We start from the raw sequence: 15,699 nt of genomic DNA, 5'->3' as shown, positions 1-15,699 counted from the left end.
CATTAAAGAAAAAATTTTTTTAAGTGCAGTATATATAAAACTGGTACCTATTTTTTCGGTACCTATTGTTACTTTTCTGGAACCAGGATTGAAATTTTGAAATTTTGAAATGAATACCTTGAAATAAGTCAGATATTCTCTATACGTTAAACGCAGGAATCACAGATGAAGTTATGTTTATCGTGTTGTTCAAATCTTCTATAAGCATAAGCATTTTCCTTGCCTTTTATATGAATTTCAAAGAGTAGTATATCGAAAGCTTGCCCTACACCTGTGGACATGAAGTAACCTTGAATCTGGCCGTTGCTGCCATACATAGTGGCTGTTTCGTCGGGTACATCAAGGCCCTGAAGGTTACATTTTATCAGCGGATTTTTATTTTATCTTTATGAATTATAGCTCTTTCTCATCTCCCGAAGTTCTATTTCATTACTTTTAAAAATGGGCCTGGTTTTGAATATCCCTTGCTTCTTGCCTGTATTAGTCCATTTTTATTTCTTCAGACTTTCAGCAAATATTTCAGTCTCTGAATTCCCATATCGGAAATTCTCTGTCTGAGGGAGAGGAGGGGATCTCTTTTGTTTGGAAGCGTGACTCCTCATACTGTGTTTTCCTTCTCAATTAGGTCACATTTATTATGAGTTTCTATTTAGACACCCCAAATTTCTGGGAGAGTTCCTGGAACGTAATATGTGTTCAATAAATAGTGGGTGAATAGTTAGTTGGTGATACACAGATAGATAATAAGTAATCTGTGTGGACCTACAGAATTGGGGTTACAGATGTTTCCTTCCTGAGGTGGTTTGTTTGCCTCCACAAGGCACTAGAGGGCGCAACGAACCCACCGTTCTTTAATCTGGACCCTTTCACTGAAATAGACTAGGCTTTTGGTGAAATCCTGCTTGTAAATTTCCTCTACCCTTCTCCACAGCTCCACCTCTGAGACAAAACAGGTTTCCTCTTAGAAATCTTTGCTAGATTTTTTTCCCCCTCAAGCCTGAGCTTTCTCAAACGCTCTGGCTCTCGCTTACTAGGTGTCTCCAGTTCAGTTTAAGGGTCTAGAGTCCTTTTTATCCCCAAGAGGCTGACATCGACACAGTGCAGAATCAGTAGGGCTTCGTCTACTAGCTGTTTATTGTTCTGGGAGATTTGGGGAGTTTTCCTTGGATTTAGGGAGTTTTCCTTGGCTTCTCGTGATCTAGGCCATGATATGCTAGAGTGTTTTGGCTGTTTCTCTACTCCTTAGCTTTTTTGCTTCAGGACGGCTTTCCAGAATATTTTGTTTTCCACACTGGAACTAAAATCGCTTGTAGTGTGTACCTCTCTATCCCCACTAATACTTTGAGCTTTAAAATTTGGTTAATATTAATACTGCTACACTTGTTTTCTCTTGATAAGCAGTTTCCAGGCATATTTCCCTTCATTCTTATTTTCCTTTATTATGACTTCTTAAATCCATACATGATTTATTTTCAGACTCAGGAGCACTTTCTAATGCACATTTTGAATTACACACAGCTTCTTGGTTTAGGAAAAAAATCATTAACATCATAAAAAGATAAAATATTGTACATATTCCAGAACTCTAATGTTGGGGAGGAAGAATTCCTCTGTACTTCAAAGTCCTTGTAGCTGGACTAAGAATCAAATTGGTATGGGACGGGTTAACAGTTGAAAGTCAAAATTAATGGAGTACACACACAGAATTCACACAGACATGGGAATTTCAAAGACTGGCAAAATAAAGTATGTATGTCGTCCTGAACTAAGGAGAAAGGGGTAGAGGTGTGGGACTTCAGGAGGAGGGAAGGCAATTCACAGAGGAATCAGAAGAGCACGTGTTTAGTACTTACATGTTTGCCCTGCTTTACAAATGGATCGCTCGGATAAAATTTACCTTTGTGAATCAACCTTATTCAAGGAAAGACCCCCCCAACTTAGATTCTTTTGTTTGGTTAAGGGAGGGACAAAAGTTTTCTTGAGCTGCTGGGTCTCAAGTGTCTTGAACTCAAAATGTGTCAAAATGGCATAAGCTGGGAGGGTGGGGTGGGAGGTACACGTCCTGAACCCCTTCACTTTCCCCAGCTGAAACTTCTTGGGAGTTTCATTTATTCAAGGTCGGTAGTTTAATCTCCTTGATCTGGTCTCTTAGTCGTGACCATAGCCAAACTCATTTCAGGAGGCAGTGATCAAGGTGTATTCTCCAAGGTAGGCCCATGGTTCAAATAGGTATTAAACAAGAGGCATTTCTATGGAAACAAAAGAAAAGCAATGGTTGATGATTGGATCTAATGTAAACCCAGTTTTTGAGTCATGGGATAACCAGCTGAGAAGACTTCTATATGGCAGAGTTGAAACCATCTTCAGACAGAGCGAGGGCAAGGACTGGCAATCCGATAGATCTTCCTAGATTGTAGTTCAGGGATCTCTGGTGATCCTTTGAGGGGCCCATAGAGCAACTGCACACAGACTATCTACGCATGAGCTATTAGGGCAATTTTTTCACATCAAGTCATTTATACTTAGTTTGCAGGGCTTTGGGGAAAAGGGGAAGTTTCAGCTCTCAAAGAATTCAAAGTCAGAAAGACGAAAGAAAAATCAAAATGTTAGCTTAGAGACTTGTGGCCAGGCGCTGGAGGACGCCAGAAGAAATCACGATCCAGTGCAGTTTATAACATATAGTATTAAAATCTAGTATCTACAAAGATGTGTGAAAGAAACGTATTTTCTCTGTATACTCACCCTCATTTTTACCAAAGATAGCCATATTAACAGTATTTTGTTTGCAAAATAAGTCTAGTTTTAAGATATCTTGGCCTGATTATTTCCATAAGCGCAGCAAGAAGTGTGGTTGATGGTATAGACTCTTGAAAACCTGCTTTGCTGGAACTTTTCATAAGGAATCTCAAGATCACATTGGTAATAGCCTCTCAAGACCAGAAGCCAAGCCAAATGCTTGCCCTCAGACTTTGCCTGCGATACCTGTACATCTGGGTGAATTCCTCTCCTCTTGAGGTCCCCCAGATATCCTGAGGTTCCTGTGCCTGCCAGAAAGTAACCTGCTCTACTCACCTAGTAAGGTAGCTTGGAATTCTGTAAGCAAGGTATCAGGGTGATATTTCCTGGCTTTATTGGCTCCAAAAAGTCAGCCTTAGTTCCTCAAAGTTGATGGGTCATAACTGAGTCTCTGCACATCTCTCTCAAATACGACAATCTAGTCAAAGACTCGGTAGTATGACCATTGTTCCCAATGACGTCTTGTCATAAGGAGAAGAGGTACTTATTGAACTTATATAAATAAACATATTGCCATCAAAATATAAGAATTCTCACTGAGACTTTCTGGATGGTTCAGATAGGGACAAGAGCTAAAGCTTTCAATTTGTTCACAGAGGCATATTTTGTCAAATTGCTGAAGTCAGTGAGCTAAGAGAAGAGGTTTTCTTAATCTGGAAAACAAAGCAAAACATTTGTTAAAAGTCAATATTTGAAAGACAAAGTCATATACAGCAAAATTATCTTCCTCAATTCGTTCGGTCCCATGTTATTCTTGTTTGCTTGAATCCAGTTTTTCCACTAGTCCTGGAAATTTTTACATAGTTCCATTTTATGGTCTGAAGGTTACCAGAAACCCACAGAGTTTTTTCCATGAGTGTGACTAAAGATGAAGTATATTTGAGGGAAACTTTATAGTGACATCTGAGTACAAGTATAGCTGTATCTTATAAAAGACTTAAAATGGTCGTGGTTAAGGATCTGATTTGAGTTTCATCGCAAAGCAATTGACAAGGAAACTTTGTTATTTTTTGTGACATAGAACACTTCAAGACCTCAGATTTCTAGAAGTTTCGTATCAGTTTAGATGATGTATCTATATGAATACCCACTAACAAGGTTTATCACTTCTTTCATAATGCCTCCCATGTAATTTCACATAGTAAATAAGCCTAATTAGTTTAATTTCTCATCAAAAATGTTTCTTGAAATGTTACAGGGGCCCGCTAGAAAATTTCACTCAGATTATGGTCAAAAGACTTCATTTTAGAATATGATTCTGGGAAATATGTCCAAAAAATAATAATAACAAAAGATGTGAATATTCAATCATGGATTGAATCATAAGGATCACAATCGTTATGAAACGATCCATTTGCAACTAATATGTAACTATCCATTGAATTGTAACAGCAGTAAAAGATACCAGAGACAAATTCAGATGGTTACATAGTTGTGAGTAAAATTTAGCTTTTTTTAATATTAACACTAGGTTTTCTTAAGTAATCAAAGACCTGATAAATATGCGAAATTATCCTGGCAAACAGAATCATTGTTTTTTTTAGGCGGTTAACTTAAAAGGTAAAGAAAACATTTGTTCACAATTTCTTATGAAGAGCAGAGCAATAGTTGAAGAAAATTTTGTACTTGTAGCAAAGAGAAAACAAAAACTTTGCACCCACCAGAGTGCATCTGATACTGAAACTTGTTTACTAATTTAAATTTGTCCTAATCTTAGCCAGTACTGACCACATATAAAGTTTCCTTCCAAAGAATCTTTCTCCATAAACCTACAACTTTCTCTATTTAACATTCCGATAACTGTCTTTAACCAACCAGTCTTGTTTTAAGGCTTTCTTTTGTCTCAACAAATATGTCTTTTTATTACTCATACTTCTTACCAAAAGCACATATCTTACTTTCCTTGCATACAGAGCTGTCATTTCTAGCAGTCTTTATTACATTTATTAAAATGACTTATTACGATGATTACTGCTTAGAGGCGCCTGGGTGGCTCAGTCAGTTAAGCATCCGACTTTGGCTCAGCTCATGGGTTGGAGCCCCATATCATGCTCTGTGCTGACAGCTCAGAGCCTGGAGCCTGCTTCAGTTCCGGTGTCTCCCTCTTTCTCTGCTCGCACTCTGTCTCTCTCTCTCAAAAATAAACATCAAAAAAAACTTTTGAAAATGATTAATGCTTAGAAACCTCAATTCCTCTTGAAAACTAAGTAGGAAGCAATTGTGAACTGTTACACCACAACTCTTCATATTGGCCAATTTATGAATATGTGATATTATTTTTAGAAACATGGATTTTTTCCTAATATAATCTTTCAGTAAAGCATAAAATGTTTACTAGCAAACCTAAATTTATCTTTAGTTTCTCTGTGATAAGGCAAAAGTAGATAAACATGCTCAGTACTTAATATCTCATTCTTTTGTTTTATTCGGAACAGAGCTAGATCATCAACAAACTTAACTTTTACCCATTATTTAACTTACAAAACTTTAAAAGGTTAGCTTTCCAAAGATTTTGGAAGTTATTTAGTTTACCTATAAGGCTTTTTACTTTATTTACATCTACATAAATTATGTGTTCTAACAATTATGCATAGACTACCCCGCAAAAACTTCATGAAGTAGGTATTCTAAGTTTTTTTTCTTCCTAACAAATTTTGCAACAGAAATGATGGGGGTTTGGGGTGATGATGCGGTGGTCCAGAGCCAACGGCCAAGAAAGAATTCTTGAAGATGTCTTTGGTGCAAAAAAGTGATTTTATTAAAGCATGGGGACAGCATGGGCAGGAAGAGCTGTATGGGGTCGTGGCGGGTAGCTCATTATATATCCTCAGGTTGGGAGGGGGTCAGGGATAGAGTAAGTCTCTAGGGTATTTTGGAAGCAAGGTTTCCAGGACCTTGAGGGGCTGGTGTTGTGAGGAAAACACCATTTATTTACCATTAAATAAAACCTCAACCGTGAGACCCTTCAGAAGTATATCAGGGGCCATAAGCTTGGAGTATAATTGCCAACATATACTTGGGGGTTAAAGATAAAGGAGGTTTGCAAAGGAATTTTTATGTGTTTAAGGAGACTTACAGGATCCTGGGGGGGTCAAGATAATGTTAAGCCAAGACTCCCTTTTGCCGCCCAGCAAAGTGTCACCATCAAGGCAGCTGAGCTCCTAGAAGGAGGTCACTCTGCTGGTTTCAAGGACTTGTCACTGGGGGGTAGACAGTTAAGGAAATTTAATTTTTCATTTGCCTTAGTTTCCCATCACCATGGCAAGCACTTAAACCCCCTTCCATCTTGATGAGGGTGATATTAGGGCTCCAGGAAGTGGAGTCTATAGGTTTCTGGGAATTAGGCTGTGGATAAGATTGCCTTTTTCTTGCAGTTTACTGAGCTCTCCATAAACTGAAGGAGACTCCTGTCCTGCAGGACTGTGATCTCCACGAGTCAACCATTTGCTTTCTTTCCTTTCCCCTGTTCTTGGGTGGCCAGGAGTGTCTGAGGAATGTCACACATGCCCCACCTGGCGGGGAGGGGTGTGGGGGCATGCTGTGGGGGTGGACGGAAGGGTGCTGTTAGCCTGTACTTTGCCCTCAGCTCGCCCCACGCCCCCTCATCAGAAATACCATGAACTTACTGGATTCAGTAAACACAAACAGGATAAAAATTTTATATTTCATGGTGATAACTCAAAAAGCACGTCTATTTTAATGAAGCCAACAAACTGCAATTAGCTTCAATACCAAATATCTTCCCAGATTATGTGAATTTGAAAATCATTTGGATTATTTTCTACCTTTCTGAGTGTTAGAGTGCCCAATCTTTACAAGCGCGTGCCAGCTTCCAACCAAATATTGTACATTTAGTTATATATAAACTGTATATAAATATAGTACGTATTCATTGTAAAAATACCATCCAGAAGTAGAGAAAATCTCTCACATTAAAACATACATGGACATATACACACATATCCTAATATTTGTGGAGAGGACATTATAGGCCCAATTATCTATATATCCACCTATCTGTTTATTTTTTTGAAAAACTTTTCCCTAAAGTTTGCCTGTCAGAAAGATTGGCTCCTGGGTCCCAGAGAAGATGGGGGTAGAAATTTTACATCAGAAGGCAGAGACAGAGTTTTCTTCAAGGTGTATATTTGGAGCCCACCTGCCTGTTACATTAGTTGCTATAGTCTGGGCAAAAAAAGTCATAAATTTGCATTTTAAAAAGGCCTCTTCCCCATCTTCCCTTTTTCCTTTTTTTTTTTTTTTCCATTCAGTTTCAGGAGAGTGTGGGATGTGTTTACATTTCAAAGACATGATGAGATTTATAATTTCAAGGGACAGAGAAAGAGCGCAAAGAAATTTTTTTTCTAGAGTGTCAGGGTAACTGCTATTTAGAATTTACCCTCTTTTAAAAATACAGAACAATTTTCTTTCAATATCCTGATTTTTTTTTTAATAATAGCCACAAACATTTTCAAAAGAATATGCAAGATCTGAAAATTGATAAAGACAGGTGGGCTTTAACTTGTTTCTAGAGTTGTGGTTGTGGTTGTGGTTTGGTAGAGATTTGTAAAATCAGGACACATGACCCTAATCCCCCAAAGACTGGATTATAGCCCGAATATCAAGGGATGGCCCATCTTCTTAACTGAATTTGCTTCTTTATATCAGGGAGAATTTTAACTAAAATGGGAACCAAAAGATCTACACCTTTGTAAAGTCTATATGTAGCCGTTTAATAACCTTGTTTTTCTGGGCACACAATTTAAATTTGGCTTCTATTAGCCCCTGAGTATTGGCCTTTTGCAAATCATTTGCAGGAAGGCCTAGGAGACACGGTGATCATCTATTTCCTCAGAAGGCAAAGTTGTGAACGTAGTCAAATAATCTTTCTAATTACTCTCTAAATTTGGTAGGATCTTTTGATAGCAGACATAAAGGGGCTTTATAGTTTAAAAGCTCTGCTGTTGCCCAGGGGACACTTTTTTTTTTTTTTTTTTTCCCCTGCAGGGGCGAGTAGGGAAGAGTGGATCTAGGCTACCACTGCCAAGGACATGGTGTAGCAATGCTGAGGCTTGACAGAGCCCCGTTACAGAGCCTTGGAAAGTAAGAGCATGGGCACCCCTACGGCCAGTCTCCGCTGCTTTTGTTAAACTCATTTCCAGGCTTTCAGTAATTACGTGAGCAACATCTATACTCGGAACCAAGAGATTACGCCAGTGATCTCTGTAAATCCTGTAGGGAAAGGGGAATTAAAAACAGGCAGATGCGGCCAAATTTTAAGAAGGAGAATTTGCAGTGGCTGTGGACATTTCCTTTTGTCTTGTGTCTAATTTCCTTTCTATTACCTCATCAAAGGAGTCACCAAGGTGAGCCGTTATAAGACAACTGAGAGCTCTTTAAATATATTTTTCAAATACAGCCAATCTAAAGGATCCCTTGTATGGCCATTGACGAGTAGGATCTATTAATAATGACTTAAAACAAAAAGCCTTTTAATGGCTTACTCCAAGACACAACAGGTGTCCAAAGAGGGCACAGAGGATGCAGACTCCTGGTCCAAAAGTTTAGTTCGTAATTAGTCTAAGAAAGCAAAGGTGTTCATCACACAGGCAGTAAGGACGATATATAGACCAGATATAGTCTCTGGTCTCCCATGAAAACATGATACACCTCCAGTCACAGACCCACGAATCAGTGATAAGCGGGTAGGCCCTTCTGGAATGGAACTTTCCAGCTCTAACAAGTGGGGAAGGTTGGGACGACAAAGATTCCTACGGGCCAGAACTCTCGTGACAAACACACCCGGGAGGTGGCACAGCCAGCCAGCCAGACAGGGAATCTGGGATCCCCAGTCTATTCAACTGGCCATCGGCGTGCACCTGATAAATGTACCCTCCAATTGGTCGAGACCAAAGAGAATATTCTCGTTGCTCAAAGGCCAAGCTCTTAAGACACAGAACAAAACAAAAGGAAAGTATTAACAGATCTAAGCCTTGGGTCTCATGGAGCCAAACTAATTCCCAGGAAGTATTTGCTGTGGGGTTGGGGACTGCGGGTTGTTTTAGAGTGTACTTCCGTGCACAGGAGTTTTCTTTTTCCTTTTTTCTTTTTTTTCTTTTTTTTTTTTTTTGATGTTTATTTACTTATTTTTGAGAGAGAGAACTCAAAGTGGTAGAAGGCAGAGAGAGAGAGAGAGAGAGAGAATCTTAAGCAGGCTGTGCCCTGTCAGCACAGAGCCAGACGCGGGGCTCGAACCCACAAGCCGTGAGATCATGACCTGAGCTGAAATCAAGAGGTGGACGCTTAACCGACTGAAACCCACAGGCGCCCCTGCACAGAAGTTTTCTCGAGCTGGTGTACCTACTATCCATATAACCGTTTCCAAGAGCAACTCACCTTACCGCGGGAGTTTTCTTGAGCCAGCCAGCACTCTAACAGCTTCTAAGTGTTCAATCCATCCTCACCAATGGGGTGAGGGCTTCCAAGAAGTCCCTTCGCAATGAATGACAAGCAACGTAAAAGACACAGACAAACGAAAAAAAAGACCATCTCTGGGAGGAAATGGATCGGTTACCAAAGGGTACCGGGCCAAATCAACCAAAGAGCCGTTTAGCCCAAAGAACTAGTTCCACAAATATTTTCTCCTGCTAATCTAAATGTCAAAAGCGAGAAAAAGGACGCTCACCACTCTTGCTCCATCAGACTCCACAGACAGAGACTCCAAGAGGCTGACGTGGTAAGAAATGTGACCTTCCAGCTACATGTCAGACGACCCAAGGATCTCTAAGCTGCTGCAGTATCCAGGACAAACAGTGCCCAGTGAGTTAAAGTACCCTGCAGACTATGCCAGCCTTTGGGGAGCATGAATTTCTGACTGTCCCTTCAAAGCTCCTTCTACACAAGTTGGCATGAAAAGATTTACAGGAGAAAACCAAATTTATAGTATACATACAGGGAATCCACGAATACATGGAAATTCCACAGATAGGCTAAATGAGGTCAATAAATCATTCTCAACTAGGGGGCAGGGGGTAGGGGGTTGAGATTACAGAGGAAGGGAACGCACTTCATAAGGCAATAAGAACAGATGTTTGGTCATTAGATGTTTGCACTTTCATTCACATGGGATGGGGCTTCAGAGCTGACAACCAAGAAAGGATTCTTGAGATGTTTTTGGTGCAAAAAAAGGTGACTTTATTAAAGCACAGAGACAGGACCCATGGACTGGGATTGTGAGTGACTGGTTATACACTATGGAGTAGGAGGAGTGAAGGCAAAAGGGAGGCCTCCAGAAAGACTTGCATATGCTAAACAGGACTCCTAGTAGATGCCAGGGGCCTTGCTATTGCCCAGCTAGGGTTGTTTTCCCACTAGTAAGACCTTAACATTAGGACACTAGGGGGTTCCTGGAGAAACGTTATACTCTATAATTGCCTCAAATATTTGTCAATGGGCTGCAGGTTATAAGGAAATTTAATGTTACCTGCCCTCTCCTTTAAAAAAATTTTTTTAAATGTTTACTTATTTTTGAAGGAGAGAGACAGACAGAGTGTGATTGGGGGAGGGGCAGGGAGAGAGACACAGAACATGAAGCAGGCTCCAGGCTCTGAGCTGTCAGCACAGAGCCCAACGCGGCGCTCGAACTCATGAACCCACGAGATCATGACATGAGCTGAAGTCAGAGGCTTGACCCACTGAACCACCCAGGGGACGCTACCGGCCCTTTCTTTCTTGCCTTTGTTCCCACATCACTATGGAGGGGACGGTGATGTTGGGGCTCCAGGAAACTGAATCTAAAGGTTTCTGGAGATTAGACTATTGATAAGATTGCCCTTGTAATTTACCAAGATATTTGTAAACTGATGAAAATTCATGTCCTGCAAGACTGTGATCTCTATCAGTTAACCATTTGTTTTCTTTCCGTTCATTTGTTATTAGGTAGCCAGGAGAGCCTGCGGAATATCACTCCTATCCTGTGGAGGGGGGGTCTGTGCTACCTTGTGCTCCACCCTCGGCTTGCCTCATGCTCCCTCATCAGATGGATCACTCAGAAAAATCTTATCTCTATTAATCACACTTATTTTGGGAAAGACTCTACTCCCAATTTAGATTTATCTGCATGGTTAAGAGAGGGAGAAAAGTTTCTCTTGAGCCTGCAGAGTCTCTAGCGTCTTCAGCTAAAAATAACCCACATGCCAGACAGACACAGTAGAGGGGGGTGGCCAGGCCTAACCCGAAACACTATACAATAATCAGCACTTCTTACACAAGATTGCTTCCCTGGCATTCCAAAACAAAAGAACATGCCTTCTAATATCCAAAATTAATCAACAAATTAATCTACATTGCTACACACTAATCATAATTTGTTATAAAATGGTTTAACGGGACTAAAGCGGCCAGGAAGAACAGGGGAAAATTTCTCTCCGGAAATGACCAATAGGAGAATAGAGCTCGAACCAATCAGGCCACACGACGAACCCACCAATCAGAAGTCTCAAAATGAATCCTATATTTGCATAAAGCTGCCTACAAATAAGCAGGATCCTGGCGCCCACCCCATTTTTTCTCCTTTCGGAAAACGACAAATTTGAAATGCCTGAACCAGCGAAGTCAGCCCCGGCCCCGAAGAAGGGCTCCAAGAAGGCGGTGACCAAGGCGCAGAAGAAGGACGGCAAGAAGCGCAAGCGCAGCCGCAAGGAGAGCTACTCGGTGTACGTGTACAAGGTGCTGAAGCAGGTGCACCCCGACACCGGCATCTCGTCCAAGGCCATGGGCATCATGAACTCGTTCGTGAACGACATCTTCGAGCGCATCGCGGGCGAGGCGTCGCGCCTGGCGCATTACAACAAGCGCTCGACCATCACGTCCCGGGAGATCCAGACGGCCGTGCGCCTGCTGCTGCCCGGGGAGCTGGCCAAGCACGCCGTGTCCGAGGGCACCAAGGCCGTCACCAAGTACACCAGCTCCAAGTGAGTGCTGGGAGGCACGATCCAACCCAAAGGCTCTTTTCAGAGCCACAGATTTTCACCACCAGAGCTGTGCGCTGACACGCGCTGGCGTCTTCCTGGGCATTGTTAGCTTACTGGGGACACCCGCGGGAGAACCCGCTACCGGTTCTTTGGGAGATTCTGCCTTTGGCTCGGATCGCCGAGGGCTGTACAGACGTCGCCAGCAGCATAACCGCCCGTGGGCAGAACGGCTAGCGCTCACTTCCCGGATCCTTGCAGGTTCTGGCCCCTTTCCTAAGGCTTGCACAGGTGCGGTGGCTGCTGGCCCCTTCTCGAAGCTGACCCCGGTCGCCACATGGGAAGTGTTACTCCATGGGTGTAAGCAGCCACAATGACATTTGAAAAGCCCGCCGTGTAAGGGCGGGACTTCCTCTCCCGGTGCCGCGGAGACGGCGGCCCGCGTTCTTTGTGGGCATCTGATCCTCTCACTGCCCTTCCCCACCCGTTTGCCCAGGACTCCAGGATCCTGCTTAGTCGTGTGTCCTGGGTCTTCAAAACGTGTTCACCGGCTGCCGCTCTCCGGTGAGGACACAACGGTTTTTAGCAAAAGGTTTCGATCTTGCTTTACCTCCTAAGCTGCTCTCAAAAAGGTGCTTGTCATTACGTTTGGCTTTTAGGGTGTAACGTGACAATATATTCCTCTCCCACTCCCCTCCCTGACTCCCAAGTGACTTCCAAAAACAATTCTGGATATTCAAGCGCTACAGTCGCCTCACAAGTGCAGCCCCCAGAATACGAAAGCTGGCTCAGCTGCCCGGAGTCCGTCGTTTTCCGTCACTCGGCAGAATTTGTCCACCTGTCCTGTCATCAGCTCTGGTCCCCAGCTCAGTTGAGCAAAAGGGCGATCCTGAGAACTCGGGGACCCAGGGAAGTCAGAGGGTGGAGAGCAGGAAACGTGGACTCAGGACATGCGTTTTACCATCCTGATGCTGGACACCAGGGTCTGGAAGGCTAGAGGTTGTGATCACGTGACGCCAAAGAACCTAAACCTGAAAAATTAAAAGCAGAATTTGTCTCCTTCCCTCATTTCTACAGACCCTGCGACGTAGAGGCTTCCTTCTGAAAGTCAGATGAGAAAGTTTGGGTTCGTGGCACCTTACCTGTAAATGGAAATGCCAAGTACACCCAAGAATCCCTAACTCTGTCCTCCAGAAAATGCACTCGAAAATCACTAGCTCTGTCCTCCAGAAACTCCTAGCCAGCCTTCCTAGCCAGTCTACCTGGTCTCCCTTTATTCTCTCAAAAAGGCAAAATAAGTATGCAACACCCCCCCCCAAAAAAAAAACAAGTATTTGTTTTCACATTGCCAATGTACAACTGCTTTTCAACTTTTTGTGATCACCTTGATTTCAGTTTGAGGTAATACTAAAACTCCTCTGTCCATAGTGAGTCTTCTTTTCATTCCAGGGGAGTAGTTTTGTGAGAAAGCATACGTGACCATGTATTATCCCTCTCGGTGCCTTTCAATGATCCCCGTGCTGGCTGCACGATTATCAGATATCAAGGTCTGTAGACAGCCACTCACCGAATGCTCAAAGCAAACCTCAGTGGATGCTTTTCCTCCCATTTTTTTGTTGCTTTGCTTTTCGTTTTGTTTTGTTTCTTGCTTTTTCACACTTTTTGGAATGCCCCCTGACCTCTCCAGCCTCCAGGCCTTTGCAAATGTTCTCTTCCTGAAATGTCCCTGATTCCACTTTTCTCCCCAACGCACACAGTTTTGTAATCAACAACTCTCCCTTCGGCTTGCTCAAAAAGTTGTTGAGGAAGCTTCTGAACTGCCCTGTTAAAGGCTCTCACAGCTGCAAAGAACTGGCCCTATTCTCAGCCCCATATTCCTCATTACTGACTGCCTGGGACCCTCAGGACTAGTGTGGTTGAATCAGGGCCTGCTCCCTGAGACCAGCCAGAAAGGTTCCCTTCCCTGGAGCACAGGCAAGGAGGGAGGGGGGACCTGAACAAACCCGAGGCCGGATTAGAAGGAGGGGAAGTGGCACTGACTGCCTCATACAGACGCCTTCTAGGCAGAAACAAGGAACATCCATTTGTCGCGTTGGCATTCAAGTGCCAAGCACTGAATTACGCACCCAAGATACACAGCAGCGTTGCTAACCTTGAGTGTGCTTCAAAGTCACCTGGAGGCTTGTTAGAGGACAGATTGCTGGCCCCACTCCCAGAGCTTCTGTCGTCTCCTTAGCTCTGAGGGATATCTGGGAACTTGGCTTTCGAGCAAGTTCCCACAGATATAAATGCTGCTTCTAGCTGCTCTGCTCTGAGCACATCTGATACATAGAGAACAAGCTGACCAAAGCCCCTTCCTGCGTGGAGGTTTCCGGTGGTAAAGATGAGGTTATGCTAGATGAGGACAGAGAAATCAGAAAGCAGTTGAAGGGATTTCTTTCCGTCTTTTGTCAAATGGTGATCGATTTCCTCTGTGTGGGGCGTTAAGCGACAGCAGTAGGCATGACAGACGAGGGACGGCTCTGTGGGGCTGAGATCCTAGCGGGAGAGGAGAGAGAATCAACACACTGATTCCTCAACTCGATCATTCCAACTAGGAGTTCTCACTGCTATGAAACTATGGGAAATAAACCAGGTGCCGTGATACTGACCAGGTGAGGGAACCAAGGAACCAGGGGGTACGACTCGACTCGCAGGCCAAGAGACTGTTGCTACAACAAAGCTCTAAGGCAGGGAGAAGTCGCTGCTCACAAATACAAGTTCTGTGTGCTGGGAGAGAAGGAAACAAATATGAGGTGTTCAGGGAAGACACTGAGGGTTAAAGGGGGGCCTGAACATGTTGGACCTTAACTGCCAGGAAGGCACCCAGACTTTTATTGTGTCGTGAGAATCTATTAGAATTTTAAAGCACGCAGGCTGCTGTATGGGAAATGGGATTTATGGGATTAAAGGTAGAAAGAAGCAGAAGACAGAAGTGAAAAAAGATCTGGGTTTCATAGGTGAAGAAACATGTTGCTGACATTTATTGAGCACTTTCCATGTGTTTAAGAAACCGTAACAGTTTCTTTACAAAGGTTAACTCATTTCGTGCTCTCAACTTCCACGGATTATCTAAACACAACTATGATCTTCTAATCGACTGGGGACGAGCAAGGTGTGGGGCTGGGGTTGGAACCAGAATGTGTGCCCCCAGCCTGTATGCTTATCCACCGCTTACAGTGCTACTGAAATTCTTGCATAATGACCAAGAATTCTAGGAGAGGATGAGGTTTCAGAGACCGGGACATGGCAATGTTTAAATCCCCTAAAGCATTCCACGAAAGGTAGCAAGTGAATAGTTGTACATGTGAATCTGGGAACCAGAGCAAAGTGGGGACCGAACATAGAAATTGTGACAAGAGTTTGGAAATAGAAATGTTATTGTTGGCATGCAACGGAATTGGAATTTTCCCATGGGTAAAGAAGAAAGGAAAGAAGATGGCCAAAGATTCTAAATGGTGAGGACAAAAACCAGGAGATTAGAGTCACAGAAGTCAAGAAAATAGTGTTTCAGGAAGGAGGACGTGACCAGCCTGGTGTGATGTCTACTGAAATGACAACATGGGAGACCTTTGCATACGGTAAATGGAACCCACTGGGAATTCGAGTTACAGGGAATAACAGGCAACCCAGACATTTGGGACAGCTTCAGGACTCAGGATTGTTGCCTTGACTCTGGGACCCACATGTCCCTACTTTGTTTCGCTCCTCTCTCTTAGGCCATCATGTGATTGACGTTGGCATCTCCCTAGCTGCATCTAATAGATTGCCTTTTCTAGAAACAAGGAAAAGGGACAGAACAGAAAGAACAGAAATAGACACGAGTGCTCAGGGTGTGCTAGGAGAACGTCTCTTTCAAGAGAGGTTTTTTTTTTTTATATATATATATATATTG

General features: G+C 42.9%; 2 protein-coding genes across 2 annotated transcripts in view; one reads left to right on the top strand and one right to left on the bottom strand.

The window, feature by feature from the left end:
* LOC122219426 (histone H2B type 1-C/E/F/G/I) overlaps positions 1-15,699 on the bottom strand; it is a 109,676-nt gene that overhangs the window by 78,478 nt on the left and 15,499 nt on the right. The gene's annotated exons all lie outside the window — the stretch shown is intronic.
* LOC122219436 (histone H2B type 1-C/E/F/G/I) lies at positions 11,377-11,813 on the top strand. Its single transcript, XM_042937685.1, has one exon. It carries the CDS (start codon positions 11,392-11,394, stop codon positions 11,770-11,772), a length of 381 nt encoding a protein of 126 aa, XP_042793619.1. The 5' UTR covers positions 11,377-11,391; the 3' UTR covers positions 11,773-11,813.

Source organism: Panthera leo, chromosome B2, assembly GCF_018350215.1.
Source record: "Panthera leo isolate Ple1 chromosome B2, P.leo_Ple1_pat1.1, whole genome shotgun sequence".
Classification (NCBI taxonomy): domain Eukaryota; kingdom Metazoa; phylum Chordata; class Mammalia; order Carnivora; family Felidae; genus Panthera; species Panthera leo.
The sequence above is the reverse complement of the archived record's forward strand: the minus strand, read 5'-3'. Positions and strand labels throughout refer to the sequence as shown.

Bases quoted from the DNA above. Each gene is read 5' to 3' on its own strand.
- LOC122219436 (XM_042937685.1), top strand. From the start codon at position 11,392: ATGCCTGAACCAGCGAAGTCAGCCCCGGCCCCGAAGAAGGGCTCCAAG.